Source organism: Chroicocephalus ridibundus, chromosome 18, assembly GCF_963924245.1.
Source record: "Chroicocephalus ridibundus chromosome 18, bChrRid1.1, whole genome shotgun sequence".
Lineage (NCBI taxonomy): Eukaryota > Metazoa > Chordata > Aves > Charadriiformes > Laridae > Chroicocephalus > Chroicocephalus ridibundus.
This window is the reverse complement of record NC_086301.1, coordinates 1,298,275-1,313,465: the sequence shown is the minus strand read 5'-3', so window position 1 is coordinate 1,313,465 and position 15,191 is coordinate 1,298,275. Positions and strand designations below refer to the sequence as shown.

General features: G+C 57.1%; 1 protein-coding gene across 2 annotated transcripts in view; it reads left to right on the top strand.

Moving 5' to 3' along the window:
- The first annotated feature begins 659 nt into the window (after window positions 1-659).
- DSCAML1 (DS cell adhesion molecule like 1) overlaps window positions 660-15,191 on the top strand; it is a 113,670-nt gene continuing 99,138 nt past the window's right edge. Inside the window, exons 1-3 of one of the 2 annotated variants that reach the window (XM_063355342.1) lie at window positions 660-844; window positions 9,429-9,746; window positions 13,372-13,518. In XM_063355342.1, coding sequence (XP_063211412.1) covers window positions 802-844; window positions 9,429-9,746; window positions 13,372-13,518 — 508 coding nt within the window. In that variant the 5' untranslated portion in view covers window positions 660-801. The remainder of the gene's footprint in view (window positions 845-9,428; window positions 9,747-13,371; window positions 13,519-15,191) is intronic. The other variant, XM_063355343.1, reaches the window with a different exon arrangement.

Genomic DNA, 15,191 nt, shown 5'->3' with positions numbered 1-15,191 from the left:
CCCCTCTATTGTGAGGACAGGCTGGGAGAGCTGGGGGGATTCAGCCTGGAGAAGAGAAGGCTCCAGGGAGACCTTGGAGCCCCTTCCAGTCCCTAAAAGGGCTCCAGGAAAGCTGGGGAGGGACTCTGGAGCAGGGAGGGGAGCCATGGGACGAGGGGGAGCAGGTTTAAGCTGGAAGAGGGGAGATTTACGTTAGATATTAGGAAGAAACTCTCTCCTGTGAGGGTGGTGAGCCCCTGGCCCAGGTTGCCCAGAGCGGCTGTGGCTGCCCCATCCCTGGAGGGGTTCAAGCCAGGTTGGACGGGGCTTGGAGCAAGCTGGGCTGGTGGGAGGTGTCCCTGCCCAGGGCAGGGGAGTGGAACGAGGTGGTCTTTAAGGTCCCTTCCCACCCAAACCGTTCCGTGATTCGATGACCTCGGCGCGGTGGTCGGTGCCCCGCGGGCTGGGGGGAGAGGGTGTTGCCGAGCATCCCCCCTGCTCGCACCGGGGCTGGCTGCCGCCCTCCCGGGGAGGAGGTGGAGGGGAGCCGGGCGCTGCCCCTCGGCAGGGCGGCCCTGCTCGGCGGGGGCTGCCGACCCCCCCACCCCTCGGCGGGCCCGGCGGGGAGCGGGGCGCGGGGCGGGGAGTGTGCGGGAGCCCGGCCCACTCGCCGGGAGAGGGGAGGAGGAGGAGGAGCGGCGGCGAGCTGGGCTCTGGGCACCTCAGCCGGGCTGGCAGCGCGGCGGCAGGGACGCGGCACGCCGGGGCACCGCACCGCCCGCAATTGCGCCGCAGCCCGGGGCCATAGCTGCTCTTTATGGCATGTGGCTGGTAACTTTTTTCCTGCTGTACTCTTTGCGGAAAGGTACGTCGCCCCTGGGGCGGAACGGGGGGGTGTGGGGCCGGCGGGCACCGGCCGGGTGGGATCGGGCTCTCCCCGGGAGCGGTGTCGCTCCGGGGCTCTCGGTGCGCTCCTCCCGGGGAGCCGGCTCCGGGGCTCCCGGACTCTCGGTTTGCCCCTCCGGGGGAGCCGGGTCTCGGTGTCCCCCTCGTGGGGAGCCGGCCCCGGGGCTCTCGGTTTGCCCCTCCGGGGGGAGCCGGGGCTCTCGGTGCGCCCTCCCGGGCCGTCGGTGCGCCTGCCCCGGGTTGCCCGCAGCTGGCCGGGGCTCCGGGAGCGCTCGCCGCGGACGGAGCTCGGGATTCGGTGCGTGGAGCGGGGCCGGGCCGGTGGCGGAGCGGTCCCGGAGCCGCTCCTCGGCGGGGGTTGCGCGGGGCCGGAGACCCGCACCGACGGGCGCAGCATCCCCGCGGCGGCGCCGGGCTGGCGGCGGCGCTTCGGGAGCCGCGCTCCGCGTCCCCACTTTCCGCGGGCACCCAGAGTAATAGCCTAATCCCGTGAAACGGGCTCAATCCAGCCATGCTCTAAAAAAAATCGCACCTTTCCCTCTAGGAATGCTGTGTTACGTGTAACCCAGCGGCTTGATATAAATCATATTTGGAGGGGTGGGGGTAAATCATAGAACAAGTGTGTCAAGGAGACGCACGCTTAAAGATTAGAGATTAATTTAAAGTTGGAGATTAAGTGAATGCTACCCAAATCTATAGAGGTAATACTCTGAACCGAGCCTCTGCTATAGATGCAATTAAAAAAAAAAGCTGAGGAGCTGCATGTAATGTGGGATGTTAAATCACAGCGCGTTTGTTATGACAATCAATCGATGTTACATAAAGGAATTGCCCATTTCCGAATCTGCGGGAATTTTTAATTATGTTTCTGTAAAAAATTGCCTCTTTGCACATGACCCAAGCTGCAGATGCGGTGATGGAAGCGCCCACCTTTCGGGAAATTGTCTGCTTGGAGGATGTAAAATGACATTTGCCCTAATTATCTTTTTTGACATTTGAGAACAGCAAGGGGGAAATTTTAGGAAATGAGGAAAGTGAAAGAAAGAGGACGGAGCTGCCTCCCTGTGTGAGACCTTTCTTGCTGCCTATTACATTACCCGTTTATCTGAACGTTGATCCAATGAAAAATGTTTACCAAGGTTTAATAGGGCATCCTGTCCGGTTGTGTGGTGATGATCAATTTTTCCATCAATTATTAATTATGGAATAGCTGCTTTATTTGAGCTGGGGTAAAGCTGCTTTTGGGAGCTTTACCCAAAATCGCTATTGTGTTTCGGATCCTCTGAGCTGAACGTGCCAGCGTCTGCTTTGCTTACATTTGCATTTTTTACTCTGCTAAAAGGAAAAAACAAAACCAACAACAAATAACTGTCAAGGATGCTACCGTTTCTTCCCCCCAACAGTCGAAATAATAGGGAGTTGCAGTGGGTTTATCGCTTTTGCGTGTTTTGAGCCCCAGCTTCTTGGAAAAGAGATCTCTTCCCACAGAGCTATCTCTTCTGAGAAGAGCAAATTAAAAGCCTCCATTAGCACAACTCCTCGTGGCCTCATTTTCTCTTTTTTTAAGAAATAAAACGTATCTTCAGTGTTGAACAGTCCTGGTGATGGAAAGCGTTAAAGTGAAACGGTTCCAAAGAGAGGACAGCAATACAATGGAAGTTTCATTATTATAATAGGATAAAAAAATGAATTGCTTAATGCATGATGAACCTTTCAGATACTTAATATTTCTGGGCATCGAGGCACATCCTTTTAACGTGTTCCTGCTGTAGAACAAGAGCTCAAGTAGAAACTGAAACCAAATAAACATTTGATCCGGGGGACCACTGAAGTTTAGAAATTCCTTGATGGGCTGTAGCTGCTTATTTCTCCCCCCTTATAAAATAAACAAAAACCGGTGTTTGGCGAGCAAGCGAACAGGGAGTTGAGCAGAAAGATGGTCTGGCAGTGTGAGCGAGAGCAGCCAGGCAGAGGAGGAGGGGAGGTGAGTGGCGAGTGGTGTGATGAAGAGCGTACTGGTCAAAATTGAGAGGCTTGGAGCTGGGAAAGCATCTCCCTGCGTGTTCTTGCTGGATTCCTCTGCCGCCTGATTTATATTGGCATTATATTTACATTATGTTCCTGTATTGGGTGCAGTGAACTATGCAGCTTGCGTTTTTTAATCTCTCCCCATCTCGGCCCCCCAGTGTGGCACAGCGCTCGTTTGTCTCTGAAATGAAACATGGAAACCTCATTAAATGCACGGAGGAGAAGCCCGCAGTGCTGAACTCCTCGCCGTGCCCAGTGTTTGTTTATCCTGCGGATTGCCATCGTTTCCTGGCGCAAGGAGCCACGATGGTGACTTGCCCAGAGCCCCTACCTGCACCTGGCGTGGGCTTAGGGCTGCTCCTGCCTCTGGATGAGAAAAGCGATCTGGGCAACCCCCATCTTTCCTGGTGCATTTGTTCTCTGGAGGAAGAGGCTGTGCCTCGCGCAGGTGCCAGGGATGAGCTGTGGGCAGCCGTGGCATGGGGCACCCTTCTGCTACAGTGCTCTGCTCTCTGCCCAGATGGTCCCGAGGTGGAGGGAGGGAGGGATGGATGGATGGATGGGGAGCGCTCTGTCCTTCTTCGAGGCAGCTGACGAGCCGAGTGTGAGAATAAAACCGGGAGCCTTTCTTTGTGGCAGGAATTCTTCTGACATGGCAGTGCGCGCGTTCTGGGCTGTGCCTTTGGGTAATATGAAGTCATCTCACACCCAAATAAGCAGACTGTTAATAAGTGTGACTTCCTAGGAGGGCATGGAGGAAGGTGTTTGGTTGTTGCAGTCGTTATGGTGTGTGCTTTACTGGGAGGCTTTTGCAGTGGTGGGTTTGGGTGCAGAGTGTTTCTTGTCTTTGAAATCTAGACTATAGCCAGCTATGTGTCTTTACATAACCATGATTTTGAGTGTTACCCTTTCCCTGCTCATAGATCCTTAAGGAAGAATCCCCACCACATACAATCTGCATATTGCCGCCATCATCTGCCAGCAGAGCTGTACCAAATATTTAGGAAATCCATTTCCCGACTCTTGCTAACGCTTGCTGCCTGCCCCAGCTGCTGCCTCTTGGAAAGGGCTGTGTCGATGAGGGAAGGGAGCAGGCATGACTTAGAGGGCAGGAGGAGAAGGTGAGCCAGGCTTCAGAGCCTGCCCTATTTGTCTCTGCCCCTCATTCTTCATACCTGTCGGCCGCAGGGTGGAAATCCTCCTCTCTGCCTCATAGAGCCGGCGCGCAGGCTGCGGTGTGCCGGATGGCACAGACTGGTGGCTCTGGAGAAAGCCACACTCCAGTGGCTCTGGCAGCAGGAGTGCGTGGCCTCTGGCATGTCCCTCGTACCTGCTTGGCTCGACTCCAGCCTCTCCAGGGGGGACCTCTCTGTCACCCTGGCTCGGTAATGTCACCAGATGTCCCTTTGGGACTTGGCTGCAGCTCCTCAGACTTGGTGTGGAAGGGGAGGGAGAGGCTGTTGCTGGTGGTCCCTGGGCTCGTTCCTCATCCCCGGGGCAAATTTGGGCAGGTTGGGGAGGGGCTCGGGAGGTGGTGCAGAGCTGGAAGATGTCCAGCTCTGGGTCAGCCCCTGTGCGCATGGGGTGGTGAGGTTGGTACCTCCCGCAAGCTGATGTGGGAGGTTCAGGGGCCAGGCAAATCAGTGGGGAGAGCTTTTTTTTTTCCAGGCAAGGGTTACAGCCTCAGCCCGGGTGCTGTCGTAATTGCTGGAGGTGGTTCAGGCCTTAATTTCCATGCAGATGCATTAAGGAGCAGGCAGCTCGCTTTTGAGCGGTGCCCTCACCAGGGAGGACCAGAGGCAGTGTTCTCCTTCGCTCCCTCTTCAGTTTGCGGTGACGGCGGCTGTGTGTTGGGAATGATGATGGTGCTCAGGCCACGGGGGCTCTGGTGCAAGGGTGGGACGCTGTTGGTGTCCAAAACTGCAGCACCGGGGCAGGGAAGGTGCTGTGGCAGGTACTTGCCACTGCTGCAGCACTGGGCACCAGCTGAATGCCCCAGGCCATGCTTGGCATTTCATGGCACTGATCCGAGGGGCGCAGGGTGGGGGAGAGCGGAGTCACGGCTTTAACCCTTTGGGCTGGAAAGCCATTGCAGTGGGGTGGCATCCTGTTCCTGGCAGGGTGCGTGCATCTCGTGCTCCTCTTGAAAGGGTACCAGCCTGGTGCTTCTCACCTTGTCTGAGCCACTCCTCTCCCCATCCCTTCCCTGATGCTTGGAGAGGCCACTTCTTGCTTTGTCACCTGCAAGGTCACTCCCTTCATTAGAAGAAATGCTATTAAAAGTGCCCTGAAGATGAGGGCTTGAAGGAAGCTCATTCCAGGGAAGGCCAAGGATGGCTCCAGTATTACAAACGTGCAGGCAGTATGTGATGGAATTACTGTTGTATCTTAAGGCAGTAGAGAGAAAAGATTAGGACTTGCCACCTACCTGTAATTCCCACCCTGCAATGCGTGCCAAGCTTTGGTTCACTTTCTCCTTGAACAGGGCAGGTGTCAAATACCCTTAATGAGGATAATAAATGAGCAGCGAGGTGGTGATTAGCCTGCTGTTCTTCACAGCATCCCTGCAGCCTGTTACAGCTGGTGGCTGGAGAAGCCCTGGTGGCTCCTATGGTCCCTTTGCTGGCTTGTGGGTGGGCTTTCTGCTGTGGCGCTGCCTCGGCAGCATCTCGCCTGGCCCTGAGGAAGGATGGGGTGGGTGCCTGGGTGGTTAGACCACTGAGCCCAAGAGGTGGGTGCTGCCAGTGGGGTAATGTGAACCCGGGTCTAGCTCCTGTCCTTTCTGAGGTGCTGCAAAATCTCCTTTTGGATGCCAGCAACACCCTTAATCATGGCAAGCGGTCAAGCCTCCAGTGGCCACTCTATTGTAAGAAGTTCTTGGGCAGTACCTTTTCCACCCCTCGAGGAAGGGTATCAGCCCAGGCTGGGTTGCCCATGCCCAGAGGATTGCATGAACACCCTTGAAACACAGCTTATTTAGCCTTTTCCCCTCTCTGTCGTGTTGCCACCTGGTTACTGATGTGCAGAAGACCTTGCTCAGCCTTGCGAGACTCGCTGGGTTTGGGTGGGCACGGGACTGGAGGTGGGGTCCTGAGTGAGCTCGCTGACACAGGTGATGCATGTGCATTGTGGGCAGAAAAAGCCTCTTAGCTCAGGAGAAACAGCTCTCTAATCGTGCGGGCGTGAAGCTGGTCATTGTCTGAGACCAGTCCTAAATCCGCTTCGTAGAAAAGGACGGGCTCTTCCCCGGAGGGGAGGAGGGGTTTGCGTTGCTGGGCACTGGCCTGGGAGGTGATGGCATTTCTGTGCTTACGCAGGCTGAGGTTTCGCTGCTGCTCCTCATGCAGGACTCACACCTACATCTCAGCTGCCTCTGCCAGAAATATGTGGCTCGGTGATGGATCCCGGGGTCAGCTTATGGCTGCTCTGCCTTGGCTGCTCGTTAGAGCAAACGAGCGCTCTCTGTGTGGCACAGGGCTCTGCAGTGCCCAGGTCGGCTGTGCTGCTGAAGCCATGGGAGTTTGGAAAGTCCAGCCATCAAGACTAGTAAATATTCCAAAGGGATGACGGCAAAATGACTTGCTTCTCCGGGCTCAGATAGAGATATTAATATTTCAATACCTCTAGGTTGTAATTTACTACAATTTAAGAAGATTGCAGTCTGATAACTTAAAGTACCTGCCTTTCGGAGCAGGCTAGATGGTGTCCGGCTGTGCGCTGGGCTTTATGCAGCTTCCAGCTCCCGGCGGGCTGCTCTCCGGGCTTGGTGCTGCGCGCCTGCCTCGCTGCAGCTTCCCCGGCAGAAACTGTTCCGTTTTGGCTCCTCTAGCCTCCTCTTTTCAGGTTCATGCGATTTGATGCCCTCCGTATTTAGGTTAGGGTCAGCACAGCTGACCAGATGTGAGCAGTGATTTCTGGTTTAAAAATATTGCAGAGCTATTTCTAAATTTTTAATCTCTCTTGGTGATTTGGAGACAGTTTTATGAAACATGGAATTAGGATGGTGCTCAATGCTAAATGGTAAAGGAGATTATACGGATTTAACTCTATGCGTCTGTCACATAACTATTGCCAATCCCATAACTTCCATTTTCTATTAAAAATCCATCTCCCCCTTTGACCTGAAAAAGCTTTACGGGTAATCTGAATTTCTCTGTTTATGAGGTATTTTTCCACTCTTCACCCCGGCCCCTCACCCGTCCGTCTCTAAACCTTGCTGGGTGCTGCCTGGGAAGAAGCTGTTTCCCCGTCGGGCTGCGGATGCTCTTGGAGCTTTGTTGTGGCAGGAGCCTCCTCAAGCCGCAGTCTGGGATCTGGGGGGGATGTTGGACGGAGCCCGGGGCAGAGCCAGCTGGTTGACGGGGCGCTGAGCCCAGCGGGATGCTCCTGCTCCAAAGCTGGGCAAATAGTGGCTTTTGCAGTGTGCCTTGCATGCCGCCTGCCCCGGCTCCAGCCATCTTCTGCTTTGCTCGGGCGACAGGCGTTGCCACAAATAGCACACTGCTGCTCGCGCGTGCTTTGTTTTCCTTCCTCCGCCTGCAAATGTGCATTTTTTTTTTTTCACCCCCCTCTTTCTTCTATTTGGGAGAAGCACCGCGCTGTTCTGATGAAGGGAAATGCTGATTCATGACAACAAACCAGGCTGGAGATGTCACAAAATGACATCTGCGGGCCGTGCGGTGGCCCCGTAGCTCTGCAAAGCCTGGCTGCTGCGCGGGAGGCTGGGCTGGAGCGCTTCACTCCTCTGGTCCATCCTTATTCTGGCGCTTGTCAGTGAGGGAGGGAAAAATAAATGGTGTTGTCTACTTCTACCTGTGCACGGACACAGGGAACTGGTGTGTGGCAACATACGGAGATGCTTTCTTGACCTATAAATCTGTTGTCTCATGTGGTGGTGGCGGCGCTGGACCTTACTAGTCAGCTAATCCCTTACACGGATGGCTTTGCTGGGTGGCTCTGGCTGTGCCATGGCTCTGATGTGGAACAGTGGGGCTCTGAGTAGGCGAAGGAGGAAACTTTGTTGGTTTTAGGTGATGATTCAGTGCAGAGTACACAGAGCAAGAACCAGATGCTCTCACCTCTGATTTCATGGGTGCCGAAAGAGGCATGAGGTTGTGCCTCCAGCTGGGAGAAGGAGGGAGAGGACTCTGCTCTGGGGCGGGTGAGGTGCTTTGGGGTTTCCCATTGTGACCTGGTTGAGGACAGCGCAGAGCGGGCTGGTGGCACGGCACCGTGCCAGGAGAGGCATGTGCTCACGGCCGGAGGAAGCTTGGTGAGGAGATGCGAGTGGCTGTGGCCATTGACACCCAACCAGCCTTTCCCTGTGCGAGCAGCCACAGCACAAGGCGGTCCGTACAGATGAGGCTTTCCTTCTCCCCCCTCCTCCTCCCCAAGTTAAGAAATCGAGGTCACAGAGGGTCCCCTGTGAGTCGTTTTGAACCGGCGGCACGGTAGTGATCTGCTTATTGGCTTCGCGGCACCATGAGCGGTGTTCTCAGCCAGAGCTATTAATACACCCGCCGAGGGCCGCTTTCTATATCCCTGTCCTTCCGCCCACTTGGAAAGAGTGCGACTAAAAAAAGAAAGCGGATCTCAGTGACTGGGGGCCTCCTCAGCCTTATTTATAGCCAATCTTGCTTGCTTTGGTTGAGAAGGGGGAGCTCGTGGTCCTGGAGAGTGGGAAGGAGAGACTGGAGGAGTTGGGTGAAGAGGTCTCTTCCCTCATTTTGAGGAAGGCAAGTGCCTTTCTGCAACATTGGAGGGTGGCTCTGGGTACCTGGGGGGCTGCAAGCCCTTCCCCGGACTGTGCCCTTGAGCCCTGTGTGTCTCAGCTGTCGCTCGGGTGCTGCAGGGATGCCTGGGGCCAGGCTCAGGCTTAAGGCAGGGTGGGACTGGGCTTCCCCTCCCTCTGGGAGAGGGGAGCAGCACTGAACCCCGTTTTCCTGCCCCTCTCCCGGGGGCAGCTGTTGCCGCAGCAGTGCTAGCGTGGCAGGGAAGGCCTCTGCCCTGCTCAGGGGAGGCGTGCACCGGAGGTGTCGGCATCGCCCATGGGCACCTGTGGGCTCGATGGGGCTGTGCTGAGGCACGGGGGTGCTGGCTGTCTGCGGCTCCGGGCTGGGCGGTGTTGGGGTGTGCAGGAGAAATGGTGTTGGGTGGTGGTTGTTACACATGGGTGACCTCAGGCCTGGGGCTGTTGAGGCACAGTTGGACCACACACTCAAAGCCATCAGGGTGCGTATGTTCAGCCGGGGAGGATGCCCTGGGTACCCTTCCTTGCTTGCACAGCCCCTGGTTGTCCTGGTTAGGCGCCTGTGATCCCTGATATGTGCTGCCAGCGAGAGCGCTGGCCTGTGGAGGTGGCCTTTATGCTTCCACCCATGCGCTGATGCTCCTCTGCTCCCTTGCTCTGCTGCATGAGGGGGCCGGGGGCTGGGCTGGGGATGCTCTCTGTGCCGGTGGGGATTGGCGATTTCCACAGTAACCCCCCGCCGCTGTGGCCTCTGCTTTCTCCACAGCACACGCAGAAGATGTTGGAACCAGCCTCTACTTTGTGAACGACTCTATCCAGCAGGTCACCTTCTCCAGCACAGTGGGGGTGGTGATCCCCTGCCCGGCAGCAGGGTCACCCAGTGCCGTCCTTCGGTGGTACCTGGCCACAGGCGACGACATCTACGATGTGCCCCACATCCGGCATGTCCATGCCAATGGGACTTTGCAGCTCTACCCCTTCTCGCCATCAGCCTTCAATAGCTTTATCCACGACAACGACTACTTCTGCACCGCGGAGAACTCAGCTGGCAAAATCAGGAGCCCAAATATCCGTGTTAAAGCAGGTAGGAGCTCTCCGTGGGCGCTGGGCTTTGGATGAGGTGCTGGTTTTTCTCTGGTCTTCTCCATGGCCTGCTGGTTGGCGCATCGAGCATGCCCCTGGCATGGGCAGTACCATGTGTCATGATGGTGGGATCTGAGGAGCTGGGCTGTTCTGAGTGGGGATGGAAGCAGGCGGCCCTGCTGCCAAGAGGTGTCATCACTGTCCTGTGCAGAGCAGTGGGACTGAGCCCCTCTGCTGGGAGGACAGGCTGAGAGAGCTGGGGGGGCTCAGCCTGGAGAAGAGAAGACTCTGGGGAGACCTTCCAGTCCCTAAAGGGGCTCCAGGAAAGCTGGGGAGGGACTTTTTACAAGGGCACGTAGTGGTAGGATGGCAGGTAATGGCTCCAAACTGGAAGAGGGGTGATCTAGATGAGATCTCAGGAAGAAACTTTTCATTATGAGGGTGCTGAGCCCCTGGCCCAGGTTGCCCAGAGAAGCTGTGGCTGCCCCATCCCTGGAGGGGTTCAAGGCCAGGTTGGATGGGGCTTGGAGCAACCTGGTCTGGTGGGAGGTGTCCCTGCCCAGGGCAAGGGGGTGGAACGAGATGAGCTTTAAGGTCCTTTCCAACCCAAACCTGTCTGTGGCCCTACCTGCGCTGGCGTGCTGCGAGGGGATTGACCGATGCTGCTTGGACGGAGAGCAGGGCAGAGTGCTGGGTAGGCAGCCCTGCCAATACGCGTTTGCAAAACGGCATCCTGCCCTGGCCAAGGGCCAGCTCTGTACCTCAGGCCCACTGCTGGCTGGGAGAGGGCTGGGCTGACCAGCAGGGCAGGGGGCGCACAGCTTGGGGGTCTCCAGCGAGTGCCTGGAGGCCATGGTGTGGCTGCAGCCTCGTGGCAGGAAAGGTCCTCTCCCTTTTGAACTGGTATTATCACATCCAGCCACTCATGGGGGCTTTTCACAGCTGTGTGAGGAGCTGGACCATGTCTGTCCGTGGTGGGCAGACCCTCGCTGTGTCCCGCTGCCCTCCTCAGGCCTCTCTGTTGCCACTGTAGCACCCAGCCCCAGCATGCCAAGGCTTATTAAGCAAAGAAAAAAGGAGGAATATGGTAAAGAGCTGATTCCAAAAGCCATTATAGTAAATTATTGACCAGGCTGAGGAGGGCTAATAGCCCAGGAATGGCTTCATTATGTAACCTATTAAAAGTGGGGCTAGCAGAGGGAACGCGACAGAAGTGACTACAGGGTTTTTTATTTTAATACCTTGTACTGCAGAGTAAATTGGTATTAACCCCCTTCCGCAGAGTGAATTATTTACCAGCACTATCAGGTTACCTATAAACCACAGCTCGGTGGAGGAGGGACGGCAACAGATGGGGTGTAGTGAATGCGGGTGTGCGGCACGGAGCTGCTGCCCTCCTGGTGCCGGGGACCACAGTCCCTGGGGACAGCGGAGAGAGCAGTGGCCAGCTGGGGTCTGCCACCAGGCCAGGGTGCAGCGGTGGCCCCGTGGCCTGTGGTGATGTGGCTGTGTCCTGTGTGGCCACAAGGGCTGTGGCACCCCAGCTGGCTCAGTGCTGTGCTGCAAACCATTGTCTCATGGGGATGGCTTGTGCTTCTGAGGGGACAATCACCGTGCTGGGTGACCCTGGCTCGATGTGGCTTGAAGCTGGAGTTCTGCAGCCTTCCCGGGCAGGGGATGCGGATGCCCCAGGCTCGAGCAGCGAGGATGGCAGCTCTGGACGTGCTGCCAGGGAGAAAGCTTGTCTTGGTCCTTGTCTTCCTGCTGGGCTGGCAGCCTTTGCTTCGCTCTCCTCCCACGTGCGGAGGAGTTCCTTGGGATGGCAGCAAGTCAGTAGCAGCGCTGAGCCCTGGCTTTCATCCCGCTCTCCCGATACCGGGTTGAAGGCACCCCTCCTGTCAGTGCGATTTCGGCCGGGAGCCAGCCTCCCCTGGCCCCTGAGCAGGTGCAGTTAGCAGGAGGCGTGAATACGTAGTGAGGCCACACGCAGGGCTGCGAGGGCCACCAGGATGGCTCCAGCTGTGGCAGCGTGAAGTGCTTCGCCTTTATGGCATTTGGAAACGCTTGTGAAACATTCCGCCGCTTCTGCTTCCTCCCGGTCATCTTGCATCCCAGTCACTCTCCGGTGCTTTGTAATGGCAATCCACCAAGTAAAGGCAATTAAAGCTGTACAAAGAAAGCAGATAAATAAAACACAGTTGGAAATACAAGGAACTGGAAAAACTTCTGGAAGCTTTGGGAAAGCTGTTAGTGAGCACATGGAGTGAATCTCTCTAGCCAACAGAAAGATTGAAGTGCGCTGGTTGTGGCTGTATGTTACCCTTGTGGGAATTATTCCCGGGACAGTGAAAAGCCAGAAGCCCTGGCTGCGGAGGCTGGCGTGGGTGATGGCTGCTGGGGTAGCCACGGGGACCAGCATAGGTGCCTGGGCACGAGGTCTGCTCCGGGCTGGGGCATGGCAGTGGCGGTGAGCGTGCGGGAGCCTGGGCTGGATGCTCCTCCTGGTCCCTGCTGGCCTTTAAAGCCCGCAAATAAACCTCCTGCTCCATGTGATTAAGGAGGCTTTTGCTGGCTAATCTGCTTTGGCTCCGGAGTCCCTTTCCGTGGTAGGCTTCTCCCCGTGTCCTCGCGGTGCCAGCCCTTGTCCTCCCCACCGGGGCAGTGGGTAAATAGCAGAAGTGAGCTGGAGGCCACTCCAAACCCTCTTCCCTGCTTTCCCTGGGGCCGGGGGGGCTCTGCCCGCCAGGAGGGCAGCTGAGCTGCAGGCAGGAGAAGGTGGGCCAGCGCTCTGTCTTCGCAATAGCAATGCCCAGGTGCCCGCATCCTATAGGGCACAATTATTGTCACAACAAGGAGGCACCTGCCCTCACTGCGTTTCATACTGGAACTGTAGGAGTTCATGGCGTCTGCATGTGGTACTGGGCACGGTGACATCTTTGTGTCTTTCTGAAGAGGCTGGGGCAGATCCGGCTTACCTAGCCAGCGCTGCTGGAGGCTTGTGGCACTGGGAAGCTCCTTGTCACTGGTCCAGGGAGCAGCGTGGAGCTGTCAAAGGGATGTGCATCTCCCTGAGGAACAAGGCACGTGGTGGGGACAGCTCATGGCTCCCACTGTGGCATGGCTTGGAAAATTATCATCTGCTTCCCTAAATGTTCTTCTTTAGGAGGCTGCCAGGCCCTGTCACAGGCTGTCTCCCCTGGGTGCCTCACGGATGCAGTTTCAGCAGGCATCCAGGAGAGAAGTGAGTGCTCCAAGGTGGGAGGTTGAACCTTACAGCTACGAAACGCCCTTGGTCCCTGTACTGAAATGCAGGGGCTGCAAACCTCTGCTTTAGCAGCTTTAGCGACTACTGAGCCAGCAGCTCGCCTTGGTGGCAAGCCTGGGTGATGCTGGGGACCGGTGCAGGGTCTCAGCGGCTGGAGCCTGGCTGGGCATCCCCTCTGCGTGCCAGGGTGCCGTCTCCGAAGGAGAGCTGCTTCCTCCCCCCGGGAAGGCAGGCCAAGTGTTTTGGATGGAAGCAGTTTGCTGGGTGGGTTGGTTTGTTTGGGAAACGTGGGATTAAAGCAAAAGAAAGTGTGTTTTCCTCCAGCACTGTCATGCTACCAACCATCTGCTTTCCTCTACAGTTTTCAGGGAACCGTACACCGTTCGGGTGGAGGACCAAAGGTCGATGCGTGGAAACGTGGCTGTTTTCAAGTGCCTCATCCCCTCTTCAGTGCAGGAATACGTTAGTGTTGTGTCCTGGGAGAAAGACACCGTTTCTATCGTCCCAGGTAAGAGAGGAGCTGCTGTTCTCTTGGAAAATCTGACCTGCTTTGCCAGGTGTGAAACTCAGTCGTGGAGGATCTTTTTTTGGCTTATTGTCCATGCCAATGCTGGCCGAAGAAAGGCTTTTATTGGGCATTTTGCAGCTTCGTGCTGGAAAACGCTGGTGGTGGGAGCAGACGTGCTGTGTTCAGGGTCTCCTTGGTGCGATGGCTGGTACTTTGTGTATCTCGGGGCTTGCGGATGTTTGGCGTAAGCGTGGCAGCACGCGTACCCTGGCCAGGCTTCTCAGCTGGCTTTGGTACCCAGCAGGTGGGCTTGGACAGGAGAAGAGTCTGCCCGCACTGTCCGTGCCCCGACTCCTGCAGTCAGAGCTGGTTGGCATGTTGTCAGGATGATGCGCAAGTAAATATTCCGGATTCTCTTGGAAGTTTTCACAACTGTTTCAGCCACGGGGGAAGGAATTTGGCAAAAATGGCATCGTGTGCCTCTTCCCTGGAAGCCGCTTGGCCTCCCTGTGCCCTGTGTGCCTGCCCTGTAGCCCAGATGTGTCCCGCTCAGCACCGACCGTGCTGGACTTGGATCGGTGGGGAAGGGGCCAGCGGGAGGGACAGCCAGGACTCTGCAGCTCTGGGTGCGTTTCCCCTGGGTAGTTCCCTGTGATTTTTTGGCAGGCGTAAGCACAGCCTGGCTTCCTGTGGGAGCAGACAGCCTGGAGACCAGGGTCTTCCCCCAGCCAGTCCCCTGGGGTGCGGGAGGAGCGGTGGCCGGCGCCCTGATGGGACCTGCCAGGCACCTCTGTGTGGCTCAGTGGGACGGAAGAGGAACGGGGCAAACTGCTCGCTGAGCCATGCCGGCACTGCCGGCTGTCTCCTGGGCTCCTGCCTGGCTCGTCGCAGGCTTTGAAGCGGCTGCGGGGACTGTGGGCAGGTGCTGGGCGCAGCGTGGGGCCAGCCCCATGTCCTTGTGTACCGGGGTGACCTTTTGGCTCCCTCCTCAGAGCTGGTATTGATGGCAGCGCTGGCTGCCCCGCACAGCATGTGTAAGCTAGTAGTAAAGCAATCAATACTGCTTTCCCCAGGGGGATCCAGAGAGAATTAAAGGATTTTGCCAAAAGCGAATGCTCCGTGCTTGATATTTGCTCACAGGTCAGTAAGTCCCGATGCTCCTCCAGGGCTCAGCGTTGCCGCGCTGGCAGCGCTGTGGGGAGCAGATGCAGGAGGGCAGATGCCACCGGGAGCGGGGCACGAGCCCCGTGTCTGCTGGGGCAGCCGCTGACCAAGCATGAGAGGTGATTTGCTCTAATCCCTCTTGCAGGGACGGTTCTCACTTAAGGAGCTTAAACAGCAAAGTGCCTTCACCTGGAGGGGGGTGACAGGTTCCCCTGAGGGCGGTGGTGGCTCTCGGTGGTGGTGGATGGCTCCTGAGGGCAGCGGCTCTGCTGACTCAGCACTGCCCGGGCACTCGCAGGTGGGCAAAGGCGAGCGATGCTCCGGGGCTCGTGTCAGCCTGCGATGCATCAGCAGCTCGTGGCACCCATCTCCCGGGGCAGTGAGGTGCTCGGGTGGGGATGTTCGGTCCTACCCCAGGATTGTGCCATTTGAGCAGGGCACGGTGGTGTCCATCATCACGAGAGCCTGTGGTGTTCATTCCTGGGCGGCTGGCAGTGCTGTGACACCTC